At 47.4% G+C, this 24,911-nt stretch overlaps 5 protein-coding genes across 7 annotated transcripts; 2 read left to right on the top strand and 3 right to left on the bottom strand.

Moving 5' to 3' along the window:
- Positions 1-4,509: 4,509 nt before the first annotated feature.
- LOC142114784 (histone H4) lies at positions 4,510-4,992 on the bottom strand. The gene has a single exon (XM_075194064.1). The coding sequence runs from the start codon at positions 4,916-4,918 to the stop codon at positions 4,607-4,609; it is 312 nt and encodes a 103-aa protein (XP_075050165.1). The 5' UTR covers positions 4,919-4,992; the 3' UTR covers positions 4,510-4,606.
- A 996-nt stretch (positions 4,993-5,988) lies between these two features.
- On the top strand, positions 5,989-6,721 carry LOC142114799 (histone H1-like). Of its 3 annotated transcripts, none has more exons than XM_075194087.1 (2): positions 5,989-6,567; positions 6,631-6,721. In XM_075194087.1, the coding sequence occupies exons 1-2, from the start codon at positions 5,989-5,991 to the stop codon at positions 6,667-6,669; spliced, it is 618 nt and encodes a 205-aa protein (XP_075050188.1). In that variant the 3' UTR covers positions 6,670-6,721. The 3 variants fall into 3 exon arrangements, with proteins under 3 accessions (XP_075050188.1, XP_075050187.1, XP_075050186.1); XM_075194086.1 differs by having other exon boundaries at positions 6,616-6,721; XM_075194085.1 differs by having other exon boundaries at positions 5,989-6,721.
- Positions 6,722-7,119: 398 nt separating this feature from the next.
- Positions 7,120-7,641, bottom strand: LOC142114788 (histone H2A type 1-like). The gene has a single exon (XM_075194068.1). It carries the CDS (start codon positions 7,562-7,564, stop codon positions 7,172-7,174), a length of 393 nt encoding a protein of 130 aa, XP_075050169.1. The 5' UTR covers positions 7,565-7,641; the 3' UTR covers positions 7,120-7,171.
- Positions 7,642-7,840: 199 nt separating this feature from the next.
- On the top strand, positions 7,841-8,293 carry LOC142114808 (histone H2B 1.1). Its single transcript, XM_075194096.1, has one exon. It carries the CDS (start codon positions 7,866-7,868, stop codon positions 8,244-8,246), a length of 381 nt encoding a protein of 126 aa, XP_075050197.1. The 5' UTR covers positions 7,841-7,865; the 3' UTR covers positions 8,247-8,293.
- A 462-nt stretch (positions 8,294-8,755) lies between these two features.
- On the bottom strand, positions 8,756-9,220 carry LOC142114807 (histone H3). The gene has a single exon (XM_075194095.1). It carries the CDS (start codon positions 9,216-9,218, stop codon positions 8,808-8,810), a length of 411 nt encoding a protein of 136 aa, XP_075050196.1. The 5' UTR covers positions 9,219-9,220; the 3' UTR covers positions 8,756-8,807.
- Between the last annotated feature and the right edge of the window lie 15,691 nt (positions 9,221-24,911).

Raw genomic sequence — 24,911 nt, 5'->3', positions numbered from 1 at the left:
ACAAGATTGCCGGACATCCTGGAGTTTTCAAAACCACTGAAGTCCTCCTGCGCACAGTTTTGTGGCCCTATTTGGCCACTGATTTTAAAGAGTTTGCACTCTCATGTAGAGATTGTGCTAGAAACAAGAGTATCAGAAGCTCTCCGTCGGGTCAAATAATGTCGTTGTCCACTCCAAGTAAACCTTGGTCACATCTGTCGATGGACCTCATTGTAGATTTACCCTGGTCACCCGGTCACAAAACAATCTGGGTGGTGGTAGATGAATTTAACAAGATGGCCCACTTTATCGCTTTGGCAGGTCTACCCAATGCCCGAACTCTGGCATCACTATTCATTCGCTATATCTTCCATCTCCACGGTCTGCCTGAAGATATTGATTCTGATCGTGGGTCTCAGTTCATGGCTCAGTTTTGGAGATCTTTCTGCAACCACCTTGACATCAACATCAGTCTGTCTTTTGCCTACCATCCACAGTCAAACAGAAAAAGTCAATCAGTCATTGGAACAATTCATCTTATTATATTTTTCCAAATGCCATAACAATTGATCTTCTTTACTTCCGTGGGACGAATTTGCCTATAATAACTCTTGCCATTTTTCCACCCGCACATCTCCATTCTTTTGCAACTATGGCCTCCATCCCAGGTCTAATTCTCTTGCTTCAATCAACTCTTCTGGTTCTCCTGGGGTACGCCAAACAGCCTCCCATCTCACAATTATTTGGAAGAAGTTCCATTCCGCCCTGCTTCAGGCCACCTCTCGGTCAATTTTTTTTGCAGATCGTCATTTCAGGAACTGTTCTCTTAAGGTGTGAGACAAAGTCTGGTTGTCCACCCGGAATATTAGGCTCAAACAACCCTGCAATAAATTGGGACCTAGGTTCATTAGACCGTTTTCTATTGTTAAAAAAAGTTAACCCTGTTGCCTTCAGGCTGAAGATTCCACCTTCTTTGAGAATCCCTAATATGTTTTACTGTTCCCTCCTGAAACTTGTTGTCTCGTCCTCCAAGTTTGAGACTCCTGAACAACCCAAACCCCGACCAGTCAACTTGCATGGTTCTCATGAATTTATTGTGGAGAAATTCTCGACTCCAAGAGGATTCAGGGACAAACCCATTTTCTGGTGCATCCGAAGGGATCCAGTCCAGAAGAACGCTCTTGGGTTCCTGAGAGGCGCCTGCACGCTGACAGACTGCTCAATAGATTATTGAAACAATTCCCTGGAAAACTTGGTTTTTGAGGTTCCTTGATCCCTCCTCAAGGGGGGGGGGGGGTGGGAAGTACTGTAACGGGTCGTGGTGGTCCCTCAGGTCACCGCAACTATCCATGCCCGCAGGAAGTGTCCAGGCTGTCTCCATGCCGGGACGTCACTTCCTGTATCACCCCGGCCGTTGCCTAGACAACAGTCGGGACGCTGTGAGTGATAGTGCCGGGTCTCAGGATTAGGGGCAACCAGGCACGTGCGCAAGTAATTGAATTAATTAATCAGCTTCTGGGGCTGATTATCATGCTGTCCTCTCTGTTTTGACATTGGTCAGTGTCTGTTTATAAGGCAGTGAGGGCTTAGCCTCCCTGCAGGTTATAGTTCCTGTTTTCTGTGTCTTAGCCTGCTGCTGTGCTTGGCTTTGTTCTTGTGGATTTGATTCTTGCCTGTTGCCCTGACCCTTGCTTTGTTCCTGCTTTATCCCAGTCTGCTGCCATTCCTGACCTTGACCATGATATCTGCTCTGGACCCAGACCTTGGCCTGTCTTTTTACCACGCTAGACTCTACACCACATTACTCTACGCTACGGTACGTTCATACACCTGTACCACCGCGAGAATAAGTCCTGGGGGCATCCGAGTACCTTTGAGCATAACAAGCTCTACGTGGAAGGCGGCTGCTAGAGGTGAGGAACTCTCTACCTGATTCTACAGGTTGAATATAAGACCGTTAGTCGTAACACTTCCATCGTACATTCGTAGTTGACTTCTTTGTCCTCTTTTTCACTGTTCGCTGAACACCTAAATTGTCCACCAGTAGCGGTGTTGCATAATGCCCCTCAAGGGGAGCCGCGTTGTTCCAATAACGTGCCGTCTAGGGATATCACCGGATGACGTCATCCACACGCAGTTCGATGGACCGTGATGCAACCGGAACCAAAGTGTCGCCAGTCCTGGCTCTTAAACTCCCACTGTTTTGTCCTTTGTAGTCCCTATAAAGAGAGTCTAAGACCACACGTAACTTGCAATCCGGTTGCTGGGGCTACCCAAGATTGTCCTCAGGGGCCTTATGGGAGGCAGGATAGCGGGCAAGGCCCTGTGGGGCTGTCTCCTACTAGGACTGGAAGAGGGGTCTGGATGACCGTATCTTTGGCAGGTGGGGGATTTGCTACATCCTCAATGTGTGGGAACATGAACCAGAAGTCCTCCATCACCACCAGTGGGTCAACTTGTTCTTCCGCAATTGGTACCACCAAGTGTGATTCTGAAAATAAACAGGGTCGCAGCATATTCCTGTGCTGTACTGTCACCCGTCCATCTCCATGTTCGGGCACTATATCATGCACCGGCCATCTGGATACATGTGCCTTCAGACTACGTACGGTGTTACCTGTCAGCGATCACTCAACTTGTAGCTCAGCCTCTTCATGCATACCTGCACCCTCTGTCCCAAGCGTCATGCTCCTGACGTTGCTAGCGACAGACCTTGGTGCAACCGTTTGCTAACCACATTGTGAGCTACCCCCAACTGGTGGTTACTGCTGCTAGACACAGCTGGTTGGTTCCATTTTCTTCATTATCAGGGGATGTGAGTGAGTGATAGGTCTTGCATCTCCCTTCCCTGGCAGTTGAACACTAAAATTTACGGTGTGTACCCAGTGGTGTATTGAACGCAGTTGTTATAAAACTATGCCACTTCTTGCACACATTTAACCCTTGTTACTCAGTGTCTCGACTTATCCCAAGCACATCTTCCTCCTCCAGGTCCAAAGACTCTGGCCTAAGCCACTGATCTGTCCCGTAAGGATCTCACCTGGTTCTGGTGGTGGGGTAGACAGCAGTACACAGTTCCTGGATGTCCCATTGGAACTCATTAGTGCGGTCACTCAGCTAGAGTGGAGGTTGACACTGTCATGTAGCAAAGTATGAGGCAACAGGGGAGAAATTGGGCCACGCATATGTGCAAAATAGTGGTAGCAGAGTTGTTGTCTGACATTCGTTGGGTGACTTCCCCAACCCCAAATCCCCAATTGCAAGTAACCCATTGGCAGACGGGGCTTCTCGATGCCTATCTCCTGGTTAACCCTGTGGCTGGCTGTCTGACTGGTTTGCTGGCTGTCGAGATTATGAGCCAAATATATGAAATGTGATATCAGGGATAAAGTTGCCTGTACTACTATGTGACATGTAGTGGAATGCAAAGCAACCTCATCTATGACATAACTTTAAAGCTGCAATGAACCGCTATAGGAGACAAAAGCTTTCACTGTAAACAATGTCCTGTCATTGAAGTAACTCTTAACACATAACAAGACACCAGGGATCCAGATCAGAGAGGGGGGCTGCCAATCACACACAAAGGGACCATGTGATCCGAGAGCGCATGCATGTTTCCTATAATCCACATAAGAAAAATCTAATCCTTCCTAAATATACTTCCTATAATTGATATTAATACTTAACAAACATGTGTCCATTATTTATGAATATAATTTCTCCCCCTAATCTTCGCTCCTAATAAAGAGAGAACAATGTTATACAGCTAATATGTCAGTTATACAGCTAATATGTCACAATACAAAAACAGGACTAACATCTGTATTGAGGCACATTGTAACAGTCTCTCTTAGAATGCAGGGAAGTGTACAGACTGAAACAAAGAACAGATTTAATATACAGTGTCAAATCACATATTATATTTACTATGTATCATAACCGCTGCATGAACAGTGGCAATCACATCTCCATTTTCACAGTGCTACATTGTCCCATGCTATGAATTAAAACTATTGTATGTATGATTAAAACAAATACCCAGTTCTGTGGTGAATGCTTTCTGCTGTCCTTTGAAATGTAAGAGGGAATGAGCCAGGCTGACTTAAACTTTACTTTCATTCATGCCATCTCCCTGCTCTTACCAGACCTCACATATATTATAAAGTCTGCACCAAGATATCAATTATAGGGACACATATTTAGAGTTTTCTGGAAAGATAATATATTGTTCAAATCGTGAGTTGCACCGTTTAATGTTTTACACAGACTGCAATACCACTGGTCACATTTACTCAGCAAAGGTATCTGTGCAAGATGTAATTATTATATAATCTGGTATGCTTTACAATCGTGCATTGTTACCAGCAGGACGCGATAGTCTCTTATTAACAAACTTTTCTAAGGCAACACTGACACGCAGCGATCACCTTTGCATATGTTTCAAATAGCTAATCGTGTATCCTCGAGGATACAAAAGTTAAACAGATCACCGATATATAGTGGGGAGAATTCCACACATTCTACCGAGTACTAGGGCAATATTACAGCTCTCTAATGGAAGAGATGGGCGGCCCTGAAAAGGACCTTTGTGTGTGTAATGAAATTAGACGAGAGGAGTCAGTGCTCAGCCTCCGAATCCATACAGAGTACGGCCCTGTCTCTTCAGAGCATAGACCACATCCATAGCGGTGACAGTCTTCCGCTTGGCGTGCTCAGTGTAGGTGACGGCGTCCCGGATGACGTTCTCCAGGAAAACCTTCAGCACCCCACGGGTCTCTTCATAAATGAGGCCAGAAATACGCTTTACACCTCCTCTACGAGCCAGGCGGCGGATCGCGGGCTTTGTGATACCCTGGATATTATCCCGCAAGACTTTCCTGTGCCTCTTGGCGCCTCCTTTTCCGAGTCCTTTACCGCCTTTCCCTCTGCCAGACATGTTCAAAGGTAATCTTCTTTCCGTCTACAACAAACGAACTAAGTTACACGCTAGACAAGCTGTCCTTTTATACAGGAGAGGCGGACCTGATTGGGAACTTGAGGGAAATAGGGGAGGAGCACCAAGCAACAGGTTCCTGAGTCATACCAACACTGCCAGTTTTCAGGCCGTTGTAGTACAATTATATTTTGGTCCTGTAATGTCAATCAGGGCGACCTTTTGTTGTTAGAACGCAGAACGTAGATGTGTTCGGTTAACTCAGTATATGTTTCTGTTTTCTGAGCTCTCAGGCTGGGAATAAAGCGCTGCTTGCACTTTCACTCACTTTCTGTACCAGTCTGTGACCATTTATTCAGCGGCGGTGGCTGCATTCTGCATGCTCCGTGTTCAAACTGCCGTGTGACCATCCTTTCAGTGTTGTCTGGTAGGAGACTGTCGCAAATGTTAAATCGGGAATAGTGATTACTGGACATATTCAGAGCTGACGATTGTGGTGCATGACTGTATGCCTGTCAGTATGGAACATCTGTGTAACGTGACAGTCTCACAGGAGTCTGAAGGTTTAAAAAGGTAGAAATAAGACGTGAGAAGTGAAACATGACATAAAAGGAGAAGTAGGAAGGTTTACTCTGCTCAGTCACTGGGGGATCCGGGAGCTTTCTTTGGGCGCATCCACGTATTTGATCATAAGTTAAGATACAGAGAGGAGATTTAGGGAGATGGGGGTGTTGGGTGTATTTTCAGTGTATTTGCCCGGGGTTCCTCAATATAAAAAGTCTACACACGACGAAAGGGCGTCACAATGTGCTGATGAAATAAAGGACAACGAGCCGGTATTATTACACTTCATATTAAACTCATTTCTTTCAGCCATAGAAACACAAAGCGGGAGCCGACATTCTAGAACGGCGTCCATGAGGATAATGGGCGTGGTAACAATACCCCCGGAATCTGCGCACATGATTGGCTCTTCACCACAGCCAATGGCTTCGCATACCTGGGCTCTATATAACAACTCAGTTGATGATTATCTGCATGTAAAAGTTTTGTTTCTATTTGGTGCACGGAAAATGTCAGAGACAGCTCCCGCCGCAGCGCCCGCTGCTCCAGCAGAGGCCCCCGTCAAGGGAAAGCGTCAGCCGAAGAAAGCAGCTGCAGGAAGCTCCAAGAAGGGCAACAAAACGTCCGGTCCAAGCGTGTCTGAGCAGATTGTTAAATGCGTGTCCGCATCCAAGGAGCGCAGCGGTGTTTCCCTGGCCGCCCTGAAGAAGACCCTCGCTGCTGGAGGTTACGATGTGGAGAAGAATAACAGCCGCCTGAAAGTGGCGCTCAAGAGCTTGGTGACGAAAGAGACCCTGATCCAGGTGAAAGGCAGCGGCGCCTCCGGTTCCTTCAAGCTGAACAAGAAGCAGCTGGAGAGCAAGGATAAGGCAGCTAAGAAGAAGGTGGCGGTGGTTAAACCCAAGAAAGCGGCAGCCAAGAAAGTGCCCAAGTCCCCGAAGAAGTCTCCCAGCGCAGCCAAGAGCCCGAAAAAGGCCAAGAAACCGGCAGCAGCCAAGAAAGCAGTAAAAAGCCCTAAGAAGCCGAAACCTGCTGTGAAACCCAAGAAGGCGGCCAAGAGCCCGGCTAAAAAGGCAGCTAAGCCCAAAGTGGCTAAGAGTCCGGCTAAAAAGGCAGCTAAGCCCAAAGTAGCCAAGAGCCCGGCTAAAAAGGCAGCTAAGCCGAAGAAGGCTGCTCCTAAGAAGAAGTAACTTGGAGCCGCACTCCTGTCAATCACACAAAGGCTCTTTTCAGAGCCACCCACTCGGTCTCGACAGAGCTATATAGTATATATCCCCCTCCACACACACTTTTCTGTTACTCTATGGGGGTGGATGTGTGCGCTATGAAGCTGAGCTCTAGAGTAGCTGTTTCTTTCCGGCGGTGGTGCGAGAAAAGAGATTATAGCCGTATATACTGACTCCTGCCGTCTTATTATAAAGTGTCTGCAGCTTGTTTAAACGTAACGTCAGTGCACCGTGACAGTGCCATATATGGTTCACTTTTGTTTAATAGACGACACCGCCAATCTGGATGGGGGAGTTTAGTTCAACTGTGTCCGTTATCTAACGAGCATTACAATGTAACCTCGTCTAACTCGAGTTAACACACAGCTAAAGCGGGATGTTATAGTCGTGGATCAGCTCTTTAGGGACGGGGTGGGTGGCTCTGAAAAGAGCCTTTGTGTTGTGGGGACAATTATCCAGCAGGAAATTACTTGCTCTTGGTTGGTTTATGGCTCTCGGTTTTCTTGGGCAGTAGGACGGCCTGGATGTTGGGCAGGACTCCTCCTTGGGCGATAGTCACCCCACCGAGTAGCTTGTTGAGCTCTTCATCGTTGCGCACAGCCAGCTGTAGGTGACGGGGGATGATGCGGGTCTTCTTGTTATCACGGGCGGCATTCCCAGCCAGCTCCAGAATCTCAGCAGTCAGGTACTCCAGCACCGCTGCCAGATACACCGGGGCGCCAGCTCCCACACGCTCCGCATAGTTCCCCTTCCTCAGCAGACGGTGAACGCGACCGACCGGGAATTGGAGACCGGCTCGAGATGAGCGAGTCTTGGCCTTAGCACGGGTCTTACCGCCCTGTTTGCCTCTTCCAGACATTTCAACTTATGTGTAAGTCAATCTACAACAATAAGGCTATCTGTCCCGCCTCCGTATATTTATACGCTGTAGGGACAGACACCCTTCTCTCATTGGTCCGCTATCAAATTAGCTAGTGCCGCTCAAGTTCAAACAAACACCAATCCGCAGCAGCGGGTGGGATTTGACATCGCACAACATCCAGTAGTGCACAGAGCAGACTGTGGGTCTCATTTACATGGGCTGCCTATAAATAGAGCGGCTGTGGGAGGTATCAGGAACAGTTTCTGCACATTGTGATTGGGATCGTTTTGTCGCTATAATGCCTGAACCAGCCAAGTCTGCCCCAGCAGCCAAAAAGGGCTCAAAGAAAGCCGTCACCAAGACCCAGAAGAAAGATGGCAAGAAGCGGAGAAAGAGCAGGAAGGAGAGTTATGCTATTTATGTCTACAAGGTGCTGAAGCAGGTCCACCCCGACACCGGCATCTCCTCTAAGGCCATGGGCATCATGAACTCCTTCGTCAACGACATCTTTGAGCGCATTGCTGGAGAAGCTTCCCGCCTGGCTCACTACAACAAGCGCTCCACCATCACCTCCAGGGAGATCCAGACCGCCGTACGTCTGCTGCTGCCCGGAGAGCTGGCCAAGCACGCCGTGTCCGAGGGCACCAAGGCCGTCACCAAATACACCAGCGCCAAATAATTCACCCGTGATATCCTGAGACCACAAAGGCTCTTTTCAGAGCCACCCACCTTCTCTCTGATCGGGCTGTATTCACATTCCCTGTAAGTCATGGATAACAGGTTTTCCTATACTGTACCACCACCATCCCCTGTACGAATGTTTATTACAATACATACAATTCTACCAGCCAACGTTCTAAATAAGCCGACTTCAATTTAATATTTTGTCTGTCTTGCAGTATCTATTTAACGGCTTGTAGAATGAATCCGCTCTCGCCCATTGGGTAACCCAGACGTACTTTAGTTACTCTAGGAATCAGTATAGACCCAGGCAATGTTTCGTCCTGCACCGAAGGGAGAACTGTTGTTAAAATGAATTTTAGGGACGTTACAGTAACACTTAAAAAAACGGGATAACTTTTAAAACAGGTTTTAGATCTCAACATGTATAAAGCACCCGCCCCTCCCAGGTCATATAATGTCGGAAAGCTGGGTAGATGGGAGGATACAGCTCGTTCGAATGCGCATTTGGTGGCTCTGAAAAGAGCCTTTGTGCTGTGTACGTAGGAGGGACGAGTATCTATGCTCTCTCCCCTCGGATCCTGCGGGCCAGCTGGATGTCTTTGGGCATGATGGTCACTCTCTTGGCGTGGATGGCGCACAGGTTGGTGTCCTCGAAGAGCCCCACCAGATAAGCCTCGCTGGCCTCTTGCAGAGCCATGACTGCTGAGCTCTGGAAGCGCAGGTCGGTCTTGAAGTCCTGGGCGATCTCACGTACTAAGCGCTGGAAGGGCAACTTGCGGATCAGCAGCTCGGTGGACTTCTGGTAGCGGCGGATCTCTCGCAGAGCAACAGTGCCGGGACGGTAGCGGTGAGGCTTCTTCACGCCGCCAGTAGCTGGGGCGCTTTTCCTGGCAGCTTTGGTCGCCAGCTGCTTGCGGGGAGCTTTCCCGCCGGTGGACTTGCGAGCGGTTTGCTTAGTTCTAGCCATTATTCAAAATTATAATGAATATTAAAGACGGCAGCTTAACAATCCTATTTATACATAGCGCTGCACGATGATTGGATGAGTTAAGCATTCCCCCCTCCTTTGATTGGCTTAAAATAAACTGTGGACTATTTCAAATTAACCCGCCAGTAGTAACGTACTTCCCAGATCAACGGTATACTAAGTCTTATTAGCAACTCGGGAATGAATTTGAGCGGGAAAGCATTACTTTGTTTCCACGCAGCGTTCAAACAGATGTTATATTTACTGTGTGGGAAAAACAGCCACCATTAACCCCATGCTCACCACCAGTTATTGGGATCCGCCGATCATTTGTTGCCACCGAACAGCCAGAAATTGCAGTCAACACTTTCTTCACATTTTAGTTTTTTCTTATTTTTATTGGTATTCTCTTAAAACTAAGCCGATATCAATCCATCACACAAGTACCCAGCAGCATCAATAAAGGTCCAGTACCCGTTGGAGTCCCCCTGTTCTCTGAAATATGCCAGTCACACTTCTCCAAAATGCTCCACGTGTATAGTATAACCATGTATGTCACCGTGCCATTAGAATATGGTCTCTCAGGGTTATATCATAGGACAAAAGGTTTCCCTTTCTGAGGCAGGTGATAGCTTGGCAAATAAGGTTGCTTTTGGGCCAGTCAGTAAGCTGGCAACAAACATGGGCTATGCGTTACCCTGGTATCCTCACAGATGCCAAGCAATATAGAGCAGACAGATTACCTTTTATCCAGAGACACATAAAATAACACAACTTAAGTTTTCACATGTAACATAATTTGTGGGCAGTGTTAGAGCACAGTTACAATCTTTTTGTTCCTTTTTAAGCTAAACTGTGGTCATCATAAACACGCACAACTCTTTGTTCCCTCATGCTCCCCTCCCCTTCTCATATACCCCTCCTCCACTCCATGCAGTCCTTCCATTCCCTCTCCTTTATCTACCCTCTGTCTCTCACCATGGGGTATATTTAAGAAAGCATGATAGTGCTCTTACCGGCAAATTAAGCTTCCTGGGTGTCCTCCGCAAATTTATGAAAGGTGCATTGCAGCAGATATCGTGGATATCTGCTGCTTTGCACTCATCTTCGTTTTTAGGAGTAGTTGACATTCAACAGTATGGTGACTGCTCCCAGCTCAAATCTAACAAGTTCCGAAAAAATCCAATGCTGTCATCTCTGCTCCGAAGAGCAGAGCTGGGCAGCGCATGTGTGGAGGGATCACAGGATCCCTCCCTGTCACTTACAGCTCTATCTCTGCAACGATAGTTGCAGAGACAGAGCAGGGATCTCTGTGCGCATGTGCAGTTCTTCGAAATGCACATGCGCAATTGAAGGATGAAGAGAACGAGGAGTAGATCCGGAGACAGCGCTTCCGAAGAGGGGGGGTAAGTATGATTTTTTTGTAATCACAGAAACAGCAGTTTTTCGAAACAGCTGTTCCTATGATCTGTTGTTCATAAATTTGAGAAATAGTTCAATCCTTATCCATGCGATAAGGATTGATAACTATTTCTCACTTTTGCCGATGATTGATAAATGCGCCCCATGTCTCCTTGCTCAAGTCCTATACCCATCCTCACCCCCAGCTCCCCCCGTCCTACCCTAATCACAACCCACCTCCCCGCTCAAGTAACCCTGCCAATCTCATCCATATCTCCCCACTTCCCTCCCTCGCTTTCTCCTGTGCCCTCTGGAACTGCAGTGTCATGTGCAATAAACTGCCCTCTGTCCGCAACCTCTTCATCTCCATCTCTCTTAGGGGTCTATTATTACCCTACGCTTTTTCAGTATAAACTTTTCAATCCCCATCCCATAGATGCGGATTCAAAAGTTTCTCAAATTTATTAACTCTCCGTTGGTGCCCCCTTTGGTTCCTTCCACTTACCTTGTCTTCCGATCAGCACCTGTAAGACAAGAGAGACAGCACAATGACAGCCCTTCCCAACACCTCTGTTACTTACCCGATCCAGAGGGACCGCTATGGAACTCACCACACCGGACGTTACCTTAGACCGACCACTCTCACGTCCTGAGACGCTGTGCCCCACAGGCCTGCGCCCGCGGCCGTTAAGCCCGTCTTGTCCTGAACTTGGGTGCCCTTCCGGACGGATGGATGGGGTTCTATAAACCGCTCCAGAACTCTTCTTAGTACCTACTTAGGAACCGAGTGTTCCGTACTCTACGTCAGGTCCTAGCGTCCTGCTAAAAGAGTAATTGGTACTCACTTGTTCCGCGCAGGAAACTCAGCTTGACCCGCCTTCTTCGGGTCTTCCAGGCTCTCCAACCGCCGGCGCCTCTTCTCCTGTTTGGCGCTGTCAAAGGCTGCTTTGCGGGGGCGCTCTTAGCCCTTACAAGGGCTCCCCACCGACGATCTCTGCTCCGGCGTCTTGCTTGAAGTCTTCGGGCATCAGGGTAGCTCACAGCCCTTACAAGGGCTGCCTAACGCTTCCGCCGCTGCTGGACGTCTGGACGCGCCGCTGCTGGACGTCTGGACGCGACGTCCTCCTACTTCCCCTCCGCCGCCGCACAGCCCTCGCGTTGGCGCCCGGCGACAGAAAAAGCCGCGGGCACACTGACGATATCAGCCGTTGCCGCGAGCCCTGATTGGCTAGCGGTGGCACCAGTAGTTTGAATGGCCGGAGGCGAGCCAGGATTGGTTCGCCGACCCGGCCGCTGATTGGCCAGCAGCGGGAAGTAAGCCGGGATTGGCTCATTTGCCCGCTGCCACCGGGACCTTTCCAGGGAGGAATGAATACTCACCGCTGGACTGGTGAGTAGCTTTGTCCTGCGCCTCCCTCTCGGCCGCCTTGTCGCCGGGGCACTTCTCCACACTGCTCACCCCTCTTTCAATCCCTTTGCGCATGCTTCGACCGGTGACCTCGGGCATGCGCACAGAAATCCCTGAATGAAGAACATGCGGAAAGTGACATGGAGGGATCATGTGATCCCTTCACACATGCGCTGTGCAGCTCTGCTCTTCTGAGCAGAGCTGTTTTCAGTGAAAGTTTTCAATCATGTTAATGTTCGCCAGCTTCAGATGGCGTATATTAACATGGTTGAAAGCTAAGTTTCGGTCACTGTTGCATAGAGTTACTGAGCACTTCCCATGCACTGTTATGGGGAGTGCTCAGTAAAACGATGAGAGATGCAAAGCAGCAGATATCTGAGATATCTGCAGCGATGCTAGAATAATACATAGTAATTTAGCCGATAATCCTCGAAAACTGTTGTTTTCGAGGATTTACCGCTAAATTAAAAGACGGATAGCTTTGATAAATAGGCCCCTCTACCTTCTAGCCATCACTGAAACTTGGCTCTCTTTTTCCGACACAGCTTCCCCCACTGCTCTCTCCCATGGGGGCATATACTTTAACCCATTCCACCAGACCGGATGACCCTCCAGGAGATGGAGTATTGACATTACCATAACTAGCCATTTTAGTGCCCTGGACGAGACAGGGAACCGGCGCCCCCCATCTAAGTGGGAGTGCCAGTCGTCGAGTGGGCGTGATCAACCTTATGTGGGGGGCGTGGCTAGCGCTTTACAAGTTCTAGACCGCACTGAAGCCCCCTCCCTCCCCATTCTTCTCGGTCTGGCTTTGTAAGGATCTTTATGTAATAAGCCTCCATAGAATCAAAGTACTTTAAATGCAGATATCACATGCTAGCTGTATAAAAATTAATTGGTTATTGAAATAAAACTCACTGAAACAAATTAAAACATAAATGTAACGGTACCATCTGTATCACACTGCCCAATCATCACACTGTGCCCTCCATCACAGTTTCTCCTTTATCACACCGTGCCATGGAGCCATCTTTATCACAGTGGCCCCCTTATCACCACCACCCGAAATGAATTATATATATATATATATATATATATATATATATATATATATACATACATACACATATATACACACACATACAATATAAAGAGCCTCCTAGTGTCCGCCATACCTTACAGAGAGCATTCCTGTGACCTCCATACAATACAGAGAGCATTAGTTTGATCACCATACAATACAGAGAGCATTCCTATGACCCCATACTATACAGAGAGCATTCCTATAACCACCATACTATACAGAGAGCATTCCTATGACCGCCATACTATACAGAGAGCATTTCTATGACCACCATACTATACAGAGAGCATTCCTATGACCACCATACAATACAGAGAGCATTCTTATGACTGCAATACAGATAAATACCTCACCTGAAATTAAATCAACTAATTGGCTGGAATAATCATATGACTGGATGGTCGCCACTAACATTACTAAGTGACGCTAGTAAATCAGACAATTCGCTTATACAGTCACATGACCGGACGGTTGCCATCAACATCGTTAGGCGACGTCAGCAAATCAGATTATTGGCTGATGCAGTCCCATGACCGGACGGTTGCTATCAATGTCGCTGAGTGACGTCAGCAATTATGGGAGGATTTTCCCATTTATAAAGCCAATTAACACACATCCCGGCTTGCCTCGAAAAAGCCTCTTAGCGAAACGCGCGTCAACGGACGCTGCGTATGCTACTCATGATAGATTTAGATTGTGAAAGCATTTAAGATTATCTAGAGAGACAACCAACTACTAAGTAGCTATGAAGTGATGCTCATTAGATATAGCGCTTTTTCATTGAAGTAATGTGTGAATGAGAATTCCAAAAAAGTAGCTCTGTATGAATGATATCTATACTAAGGAACAAGTAAATATATACTAGATAGAAAATCAGTCCCTAAAACGTGGAGTGAATGAAGTTTTGAGTATTATATACATGTACCAATGACAATAATTGAGCTATACAAATACTCTAGAAATAGACATTTGGGGGGAAAAACTTTTACTCAATAGTAATGGTTTGATGTGGATTGGATTAACAATTCCCACTGAAACTTTATAAATAAGCAACTTCTTTTGCTGCAGTAATTGAGCAACATTAGCTCTGAATAAATATCACTTGTTCTGAAATACAAAAATACTTCTTACCAAACAGACTTTAAAAAAAGTGGACCTGTAAAGTATAACTAGAAATGGATAACTGAGTTCTATATTTCACTATATTTCAAGGGTCCCGTATAATACGTTCATACCATATATAGTGACTATTGGTACAATATAATATATCACTTATAGGACGTCATGCCGCCAATGACCAAAGGTGGCAGACATCCCAGTTAATCCAATTTGTTCTCTTTAGTACATTTAGAAGTATCAGCTATACTTCAGAGTAGCAGCGCAGCAAGGTATTTTTTCCTGTTTCTACCTTCTTAACAGTACATATTAACCTGGTAAATACAATTCACATTCTATTTTAATATTTCGCTACAGGCCTACGAGAAAACACTCTCCATATAATAAATAAATAATATACTTTTGAATGCAAATTAATAAAGTTATATATTTAAAAAAATTCTGGCCATTAGAGTGCCTCTATTCTAAGACACACTTTTATTTTTCTCCTTTTTTGTCAATTGTTACCTCGCCAGCTGACTGATACTGAGGGCCGCGACTTGCATGTCCCTTGCAGCGAAGTCCATACCTTCTTGCGGTGGTTCCTGGTGAAAACCATGGGCGTGTTAGACTCTGCGCCTAAGTACTCAGTAGCGCCAACTGCTGGCAGGTATCATCAATTCCACCTAGTGATTCTGACAAACGTAGTCTCTCCCTGACCCCTAGTTGGTTTGTGGTTAGGTCCCTGGTGGATCCGCTGGTAACAGTGTAAGAGTGCCCCACCATAGCCTCACAGTTGGAGTTGGTGGGAGGCTGGGTAGTGTCATTACAGGTGACGTTAGGACGCAAGGAGTCAGGAGCTAAGGAGATGAGTGATCAGGTGAGTAAAACACTAAGTCCCCTTTTTCAGAACGGGCTCCCACCTTTTGGTGGGTGGAGTACTTGGGCGGGATTGTTCCTAGGCCCTCGTACTCTCGGCGCCGAAGTATTAGACTAGAGCAAAATAAGGTGTCGGCAGCCGGGGTAGAGTCAGTGTCTCTGACTCGCAGCCGTCACCTCGGACATTGCCCTTTCGTCGAAGGGTAGTAGAGCCTCCAGTTTGTTTCCCCGTGCAAGGGTCGTACCGGTGGCGTGCAGGAGGAGGAGGAGCAAGGCGAGCCTCAGATCATGGGAGGTGGTTTTCCATAGCATTCCCTCGGGATCAGGTGAGTAACTGGGGGTGGGATAGGGGATTGTGCTGCACGCTTTGTACCATTTTTAGCACCCCTTACATTCTTCTCCTGCCCTCCCCTCTCACCCAAATCTAGCTTTCCTAGGTGCAATCTAGATGCTCTTGACCCCACTACTTTCTCCTCCTCTCTCGATCCTCATGCCACCGCGATTCTCCGAGCCTGCAGGAAGTGTCCCGGCCGTCTCCTCGGCGACCGGGTTGTCACTTACTGGTTCGCCCCGTCCGTTTCCTAGACAAGAGTGGGGACGTTGTGAGTGATAGCGCCGCGTCCCAACATTAGGGGCAGCCGGGCGCGTGCGCTAGTACTTGAATTAATTAATTAAACAGCTCCTGGGGCCGATTATCATGCTGTCCTCTGTGTTTTGCCATTGATCAGTCTCTGTATATAAGGCATGGATGGCTTAGCCTCCCTGTCGGTTATAGTTCCAATTTTCTGTGTATTAGCCTGGTGCTGTGCTTGAACAAATATTTCTATTAGGCTTCCTGTGTATGACCTTTGGCTTTGTTCTTGTGGACTTGATTCTTGCCTGTTGCCCTGACCCTTGCTTCATTCCTGGATTATCCTTGTCTGCTGCCAGTCCTGACATCTTGCCTGGCCTTGACCACAATACCTGCTCCTGGACCCAGACCGTGGCCTATCTTTTGACCATGCTAGATTCTACACCCCGTTACTCTACGCTACAGTACGTTCATACACCTGTACAACCGCGAGTATAAGTCCTTGCCTGTACAACCGCGAGTATAAGTCCTGGGGGCAACCAAGTACCTGTGAGCATAACGAGCTCTACTGGAAAGGCGGCTGCTAGAGGTGAAGAACTCTCTACCTGGTTCTACAGGTTGATGACAAGTCGTAGCATTATAACCGGTCAGTGAAGTTCTGGAAGAGTTCGCTTCCATGGATGAAAGCGGGACGAACCCCACTCCAGCCCAAGTTGTTGCAGGCCAGATCCAGACCATATCACAGGTGGTCCAGAACCTAGTTCAGCATTTGTCTGCCCAGGAAGAGGCCACCAGAGCCTCGCAAGCCCAGCAAGGCCTTCCGGGTCCTGCAATGGAGCCCAAATTGAAGCTACAAGACCGCGTCTACGGTGACAAGGCTTCTTTTCACAATTTTAAGGAGAGCTGCAAACTCTACTTTCGCTTGAGACCACGCTTCTCTGGCTCTGAACAGCAAAGAGTTGGCATCATTATCTCCCTGCTCCAGGGTGATCCTCAGTCCTGGGCGTTTAGCCTTGCTTCCACATGCCCTCCACTATAGTCCGTTGATGCATTATTTGATGCCCTGGGGTTGCTTTATGAAGAGCCTGACAGAGCTGCATCGGCTGAATCACATCTCAGGGCACTAAAACGGGGTCACCGCTCTGCTGAGGAATATTGTGCTGAGTTCAGGCGCTGGTCCACAGATAACGAGTGGAATGATCTGGCACTCCGGAGCCAGTTCCGTTTGGGTCTCTCGGAACACATAAAAGACTCCCTGTTGTAATATCCTATTCCTGCTACACTGGAGAGTCTAATGCAATTGGTCATTAAAATTGACCGTAGATTTAAAGAGAGAAAAGCTGAGAGGGATACTACCGTCACCTCATGCTCTTTTTAGACTCCTCCTGCTGCACCTTTTGAAGCTGCTGAGCCCATGCAGCTAAGTGCTTATCGCCTTTCTTCGGAAGAGAAAACCCAGAGACGAACCTTAGCCCGTTGTCTATATTGTGGCAACTGGTGTCATCTCCTCCAAAACTGTGCCAACAAGTCAGACCAGCCGGGAAAAGAACAGGCCTAGAGATGGTGGAAGAGGTTTGTCTAGGTCTGCAGATTATATCTTCCAATAAAGCACTCTTGGTTCCTGCAGTAATTTCCTTTGGTGCACAATCCACATCTGTCTCTGCTTTCCTAGACAGCGGTGCTGCAGGGAATTTTCTGGATCTGGATTTCGCTTGTACTTTGGGATTTCCTGCCATTAAGCTCGAGTCGCCCATCACTGTATGTGGTCTGGATGGTGGTCCTTTACCAGGTGGTAAAATTTGTTCCCAACCACAACTGTTGCCGCTCACAGTGGGGGCGCTACATTCTGAAGTCTTGTCCATTGTTATGAATCCCAGTGCATTCACAAAGTGCAACGGAAGTGTAAGGCTAAGTGTCTTTATTCAGGTAAATATATTAACAAAGATAACTCAAATCCACGGATAACAGGTTCCAAAAGAGACTGTATAGTAAAATGTCAGGAACAAGTATAATAAGTTTACCCCAGTCCAGAAGGCACAAGGCTGTCCAGGAAAGCAGACAGAGTCCAGGGATCAAATAGAGACCAGACAAACAAATCCAAATAGCCAGGCAGAGATCAAGCAAATAGGCGAGGTCCAGAAGTCTTTTCAAAAGGTCAGGGCAACAGGCAAAACAGTGTGGTCCAAGGTACAGGCAAATGATTCAGGGTCTCAGGCAAGCAGGCAAGGTCCAAGGTACAGGCAGGGGTCATACACAGAAGTTCAGTCCAGCAGGTATATACCAAATAGCACAAGAGCAGGTTAGCAGCAGCCAGGAACAAATGGATGAACTGCTCAGAGCACAGCTAGAGGCAGGTACTTAAAACAGTGTACAAGGTGCAGTTCTAATTAGCATCAGACAAGGAGATTAACTCCTTCAGGCATGTTGCAGAGTTCAGGTGCAGGACAGCAGCAGCACCTCTGATGGATTATAGGTACTGCTGCCAGATACAAAACAAAGGCAGTCATAACATACCCCCCCCCCCTTTAAGGAGCGGATTCCAGACGCTCCATACATGCTCCCTTCAGGTTTTTCTCCTCTTCTTTTTCTTTTTATAAGATCTCCCTGGAGACACAATTGGGCTCTTCTCTAATGGAGTACAGAGAAGACCCGATTCTTCAGAAGCAGAAGAATTGTAAAGTTTGTCCACTAACTCTCTAGTATCCTCCACAAATTCAATTTCAGAGTCTGAGTCCCAGCCTAGAGTCGGGATAGGACCTTTTATTTTATCACCCGATGATGATATGCCCAAAAAGCCAGTCACCAAGGTTGGTGTTTGTTGTGACTGAAGTGGCAAAGCAAAGGTTTTTCCATTCTTGTTAACCTTCTCCCTAGGTGACCTAGACTGTCTGATGGAAGACACATTCATAGAGGTCTTATGGACAAGTGCAGGAACTGACGCACAGGCTGGAACGGGCACAGACAAATCGTAATCAAATGACTTGACTGTGGATGGAGTCTACTTCTGACAAACAGTATTAACAGTCCATGGTATTATGAATAATGGGGTCATCTGAATTTAGTAATGAGAAGTCCCAGGTTTGTGGCTCCCCTCTAAAACACATAATAATTGAACCCACTTGGTTAAATTGATCAACAAAATAAACCGGACAATCTTGAAACTGTTTCATGGAAAGTTTGAGTACCATAACAAACTGTTTGATGTCTCCATCAAAGAAGACTGGAGGAGGATCTGATGACTCGGAAAAGGCTTTTGGGCATTCAGGCTCAATAGCAGTCTCTGGAGAGTACCCAGCTTGTGCAGCAGTCTCTGGAGAGTCCTCAACTGGAACGGCAGAGCAGGAGTCCCGACTGGGATGGCAAGTTAGGCACACTTGATGGGAAGCCCGTACTGGGCACAGAACTCTGACTGGATTGCACTGTGAGATGTCTCAGAGCAGACAGCACTATGAGATGCCTCAGAGCAGACAGCACTGTGAGATGCCTCAGAGCAAACAGCACTGTGAGATGCCTCAATGCAGAAAGTACCAAGTGGTAACTCGGGCTGAACCGCATGGACAGTCAACTCGGGCTGAAACGCATGGGCAGGCAACTCGGGCTGGACCGCATGGACAAGCAACTCGGGCTGGACCGCATGTACAGGCAACTCGGGCTGAACCGCATGGAGAGGCAACCCGGGCTGAACCGCATGGACAGGCAACTCGATAGGGGACTGGAGGTACAGGGCCCTCTCTGGAACGGGCTGGAGGGACAGGGCCCTCTCTGGAACAGGCTGTAGGGACAGGGTCCTCTCTGGAATGGGCTGGAGGGACAGAGCCCTCTCTGGAGGAGACTGTAAGGGCAGCGCCCCCTCTGGAGCTGAAGACTCAGGAGTAGAGGCAGCGGCTGAAGCCCAGGGAGTAGAGGCAGCGGCTGAAGACCCGGGAGTAGAGGCAGCGGCTAAAGACCCGGGAGTAGAGGCAGCGGCTGAAGACTCGGGAGTAGAGGGAGCAGACTCAGGACCGGACACAGTGGACTCAGGACCGGACACAGCGGACTCAGGACTGAAGGCAGAGGCTGGCACCTCGGAACAGGAGGCAATGGCCGGAGACCCAGTGCCGGCGGTAGCTGGAACTGGCATCACAGGATAGGCAGTAGCTGGAACTGACACCGCAGGACAGGCGGCAACTGGAACTGGCACCGCAGGACAGACGGCAACTGGAACTGGCACCGCAGGACAGGTGGCAACTGGAACTGGCACCGCAGGACAGGTGGCAACTGGAACTGGCAGATTAGGCTGAAGTAAAGCAACAGGAGGTGCTGTGCAGAACAATCTAGGGTCTGGAGAGGAGCACACTGAAGGCTGCTCCATAGGATGTTGTGGTCTGCGGAGCGGACAACTTTGTAAGAGATGTTCGCCACTGGCACAGTAGAGGCATAGTTTACCAATCCTTCTGCGCCATCGTTCCTCCTCAGTGAGAGGGGGATGCAGGTAGCTTGGTCGTTTAGAATCCCTAATGGTAGGGACCGCTGGCAATATCATAGATGCAGCACCAATGTCAGAAAAAGTTCTGGGAGAATTCTCTGCAGTCTGAATGCTTTCATTAGAGGAGTTTGTTGCTTTAAAATCAGAATTAGTGTTGAAATTACTTATCACAGCAGCAGGAATAGTTTTGAGTAGTTCTTGGAGTAAAATGGATAGTTGTATGATTTGGTAACAGAGATGAACAATGTCCATTTGCAGCATTTGTAATTGTGGATTTACAGACATGTCTAATAGCCAAACACATAGTTCAATGCAACAACACTAGGAATTTCAGGACTAAGTCAGAGGGTGTGCAATCAGCAGGCCCAGATTGTATGGCAGTTCATCATGTTATGAATCCCAGTGCAGTCACAAAGTGCAACAGAAGTGTAAGGCAAAGTGCATTTATTCAGGTTAATATATTAACAAAGATAACTGAAATAAACGGATAACAGGTTCCAAAAGAGACTGTATAGTAAAATGGCAGGAACAAGTATGATAAGTTTACCCCAGTCCAGAAGGCACAAGGATGTCCAGGAAAGCAGACAGAGTCCAGGGATCAAATAGAGACCAGAAAAACAAATCCAAATAGCCAGGCAGATATCAAGCAAATAGGCGAGGTCCAGAAGTCTGTCCAAAAGGTCAGGGCAACAGGTAAAACAGCGTGGTCCAAGGTACAGGCAAATGATTTGGGGTCTCAGGCAAGCAGGCAAGGTCCAAGGTAAAGGCAGGGGCAGGGCCATCTTTTCCATTGGGCACGGTGGGCAGCTGCCCGGGGGCCCCCACGAGCAAGTGGGCCCCATAGGCACTTCTCTTAATGAGAATAAATAATCCTGCAAAAGAAAAAAAAACAACAAAAGAAAAACTACATGGGTCACTGAGCAAGTACATCTATCAATCTCTATATATCTAGATCTATATCTGTATCTGTATACATCTAAATATCTATATCTATATATATATCTATATATATGGGCCCCGGTGCACTGCTTTTCCCGGGGGCCCATAATGTTGTTAAGATGGCCCTGTGCAGGGGTCATACACAGAAGTTCAGTCCAGCAGGTATACCAAATAGCACAGGAGCAGGTTAGCAGCAGCCAAGAACAAATGGATGAACTGCTCAGAGCACAGCTAGAGGCAGGTACTTAAAGCAGTGCAACAGGTGCAGTTCTAATTAGCATCAGACAAGGAGATTAACTCCTTCAGGCATGTTGCAGAGTTCAGGAGCAGGACAGTAGCAGCACCTCTGATGGATTATAGGTTCTGCTGCCAGATAAAAAACAAAGACAGTCATAACATCCATTTATCTAATTAATTGCTCTTCCGTTCTGGTGATCTTGGGGCATACCTGGCTGCAGCTCCACAGTCCGGTCATCGATTGGAACAAGGGAGACATCATTCATTGGAGTCCTTCTTGTTCTTCATCCTGCTTATCTGTGCCTGTTCGTCTGCTCCAGGTTCCTCTAGATCAGCTTCCGTCACCCTACAATAAGTTTTCTGATGTATTCCCTAAGCAGTCAGCTGACACGCTACCTCCTCATCATGATTATGATTGCACTATTGACATAGATCCTGGCTCTAAAACTCCCAAAAGGGAGACTGTACTCTCTCTCGTTACCAGAAACACATTCCATGGAGGAGTATATTAAGGATAACCTTAAAATGGGCTTTATTAGGCCTTCTAAATCCCCGGTAGGAGCCAGGTTCTTCTTTGTGACTAAAAAAGGACGGTTCTCTTCGACCTTGAATTGACTTTAGTGGGTTAAATACAATCACATCAGAAACACCTACCCACTTCCACTCATATCAGTCCTTTTTTTTTATAAACTCAGAAGTGCTTCAGTATTCACCAAGATTGATCTACGAGGAGCATACAACCTTATACGTATCAAGGACAGGGATGAAGGGAAGACCGCATTCAACACCCACTCAGGTCACTATGAGTACCTGTCCATGCCTTTTCGTTTATGCAACACACATGCTGTCTTTCAGGATCTAATAAGCGATGTTCTATGAGAGTTATTAGGGCGCTTTGTCATGTTATACCTGATATATTCTTCATTCGTGGACCAACACCGCCTTCACGTGAAACATGTTCTTTCTAAACTTCTGCAACATCAACTCATTGCCAAGCTAGAAAAGTGTGAATTTGAGATCCATAAGGTCTCATTTCTAGGCTATATTTCTAGGATGGGTTACTCATGGATCCCAGCAAGGTCCAAGCAGTCTTAGATTGGGTATGCCCAACCAATCTGAAGGCCGTACAAAGATTCCTAGGCTTTAGAATTATTACCTGATATTTATTAATTCCTTCTTGGACCTGGTAGCTCCTCTAACTGCCCTAATCTGCCAAACGTCTAAATTCCAGATAAGCACGCTGGGCCTTGTTTTCTACCCGCTTCAAGTTTATTATTTCTTACAGACCTGGTTCCAAGAATGTTTAAGCGGATGCACGGACGCACTCTCCCGCCGCTTTATGACCTCTCATGCCCCTTCCACTGTTCCGCTCTCTACAGTTCCTTCATCCTCAATTCATTTAGGATTGACCCAGGATTTGGGTGCTGCTCTCCACCATTTCCAAAGAATTGCTCCTCCTTAGACTCCTTCAGATAAATTGTTTGTACCAGTCCATCTCAGGAAGGCTGTACTATCTGAGGCTCATGACAACAAGATTGCCGGACATCCTGGAGTTTTCAAAACCACTGAAGTCCTCCTGCGCACAGTTTTGTGGCCCTATTTGGCCACTGATTTTAAAGAGTTTGCACTCTCATGTAGAGATTGTGCTAGAAACAAGAGTATCAGAAGCTCTCCGTCGGGTCAAATAATGTCGTTGTCCACTCCAAGTAAACCTTGGTCACATCTGTCGATGGACCTCATTGTAGATTTACCCTGGTCACCCGGTCACAAAACAATCTGGGTGGTGGTAGATGAATTTAACAAGATGGCCCACTTTATCGCTTTGGCAGGTCTACCCAATGCCCGAACTCTGGCATCACTATTCATTCGCTATATCTTCCATCTCCACGGTCTGCCTGAAGATATTGATTCTGATCGTGGGTCTCAGTTCATGGCTCAGTTTTGGAGATCTTTCTGCAACCACCTTGACATCAACATCAGTCTGTCTTTTGCCTACCATCCACAGTCAAACAGACAAACAGAAAAAGTCAATCAGTCATTGGAACAATTCATCTTATTATATTTTTCCAAATGCCATAACAATTGATCTTCTTTACTTCCGTGGGACGAATTTGCCTATAATAACTCTTGCCATTTTTCCACCCGCACATCTCCATTCTTTTGCAACTATGGCCTCCATCCCAGGTCTAATTCTCTTGCTTCAATCAACTCTTCTGGTTCTCCTGGGGTACGCCAAACAGCCTCCCATCTCACAATTATTTGGAAGAAGTTCCATTCCGCCCTGCTTCAGGCCACCTCTCGGTCAATTTTTTTTGCAGATCGTCATTTCAGGAACTGTTCTCTTAAGGTGTGAGACAAAGTCTGGTTGTCCACCCGGAATATTAGGCTCAAACAACCCTGCAATAAATTGGGACCTAGGTTCATTAGACCGTTTTCTATTGTTAAAAAAAGTTAACCCTGTTGCCTTCAGGCTGAAGATTCCACCTTCTTTGAGAATCCCTAATATGTTTTACTGTTCCCTCCTGAAACTTGTTGTCTCGTCCTCCAAGTTTGAGACTCCTGAACAACCCAAACCCCGACCAGTCAACTTGCATGGTTCTCATGAATTTATTGTGGAGAAATTCTCGACTCCAAGAGGATTCAGGGACAAACCCATTTTCTGGTGCATCCGAAGGGATCCAGTCCAGAAGAACGCTCTTGGGTTCCTGAGAGGCGCCTGCACGCTGACAGACTGCTCAATAGATTATTGAAACAATTCCCTGGAAAACTTGGTTTTTGAGGTTCCTTGATCCCTCCTCAAGGGGGGGGGGGGGTGGGAAGTACTGTAACGGGTCGTGGTGGTCCCTCAGGTCACCGCAACTATCCATGCCCGCAGGAAGTGTCCAGGCTGTCTCCATGCCGGGACGTCACTTCCTGTATCACCCCGGCCGTTGCCTAGACAACAGTCGGGACGCTGTGAGTGATAGTGCCGGGTCTCAGGATTAGGGGCAACCAGGCACGTGCGCAAGTAATTGAATTAATTAATCAGCTTCTGGGGCTGATTATCATGCTGTCCTCTCTGTTTTGACATTGGTCAGTGTCTGTTTATAAGGCAGTGAGGGCTTAGCCTCCCTGCAGGTTATAGTTCCTGTTTTCTGTGTCTTAGCCTGCTGCTGTGCTTGGCTTTGTTCTTGTGGATTTGATTCTTGCCTGTTGCCCTGACCCTTGCTTTGTTCCTGCTTTATCCCAGTCTGCTGCCATTCCTGACCTTGACCATGATATCTGCTCTGGACCCAGACCTTGGCCTGTCTTTTTACCACGCTAGACTCTACACCACATTACTCTACGCTACGGTACGTTCATACACCTGTACCACCGCGAGAATAAGTCCTGGGGGCATCCGAGTACCTTTGAGCATAACAAGCTCTACGTGGAAGGCGGCTGCTAGAGGTGAGGAACTCTCTACCTGATTCTACAGGTTGAATATAAGACCGTTAGTCGTAACACTTCCATCGTACATTCGTAGTTGACTTCTTTGTCCTCTTTTTCACTGTTCGCTGAACACCTAAATTGTCCACCAGTAGCGGTGTTGCATAATGCCCCTCAAGGGGAGCCGCGTTGTTCCAATAACGTGC

The sequence above is a fragment of the Mixophyes fleayi genome, unplaced genomic scaffold (genome assembly GCF_038048845.1).
Source record: "Mixophyes fleayi isolate aMixFle1 unplaced genomic scaffold, aMixFle1.hap1 Scaffold_1507, whole genome shotgun sequence".
Lineage (NCBI taxonomy): Eukaryota > Metazoa > Chordata > Amphibia > Anura > Limnodynastidae > Mixophyes > Mixophyes fleayi.
The sequence above is the reverse complement of the archived record's forward strand: the minus strand, read 5'-3'. Positions and strand labels throughout refer to the sequence as shown.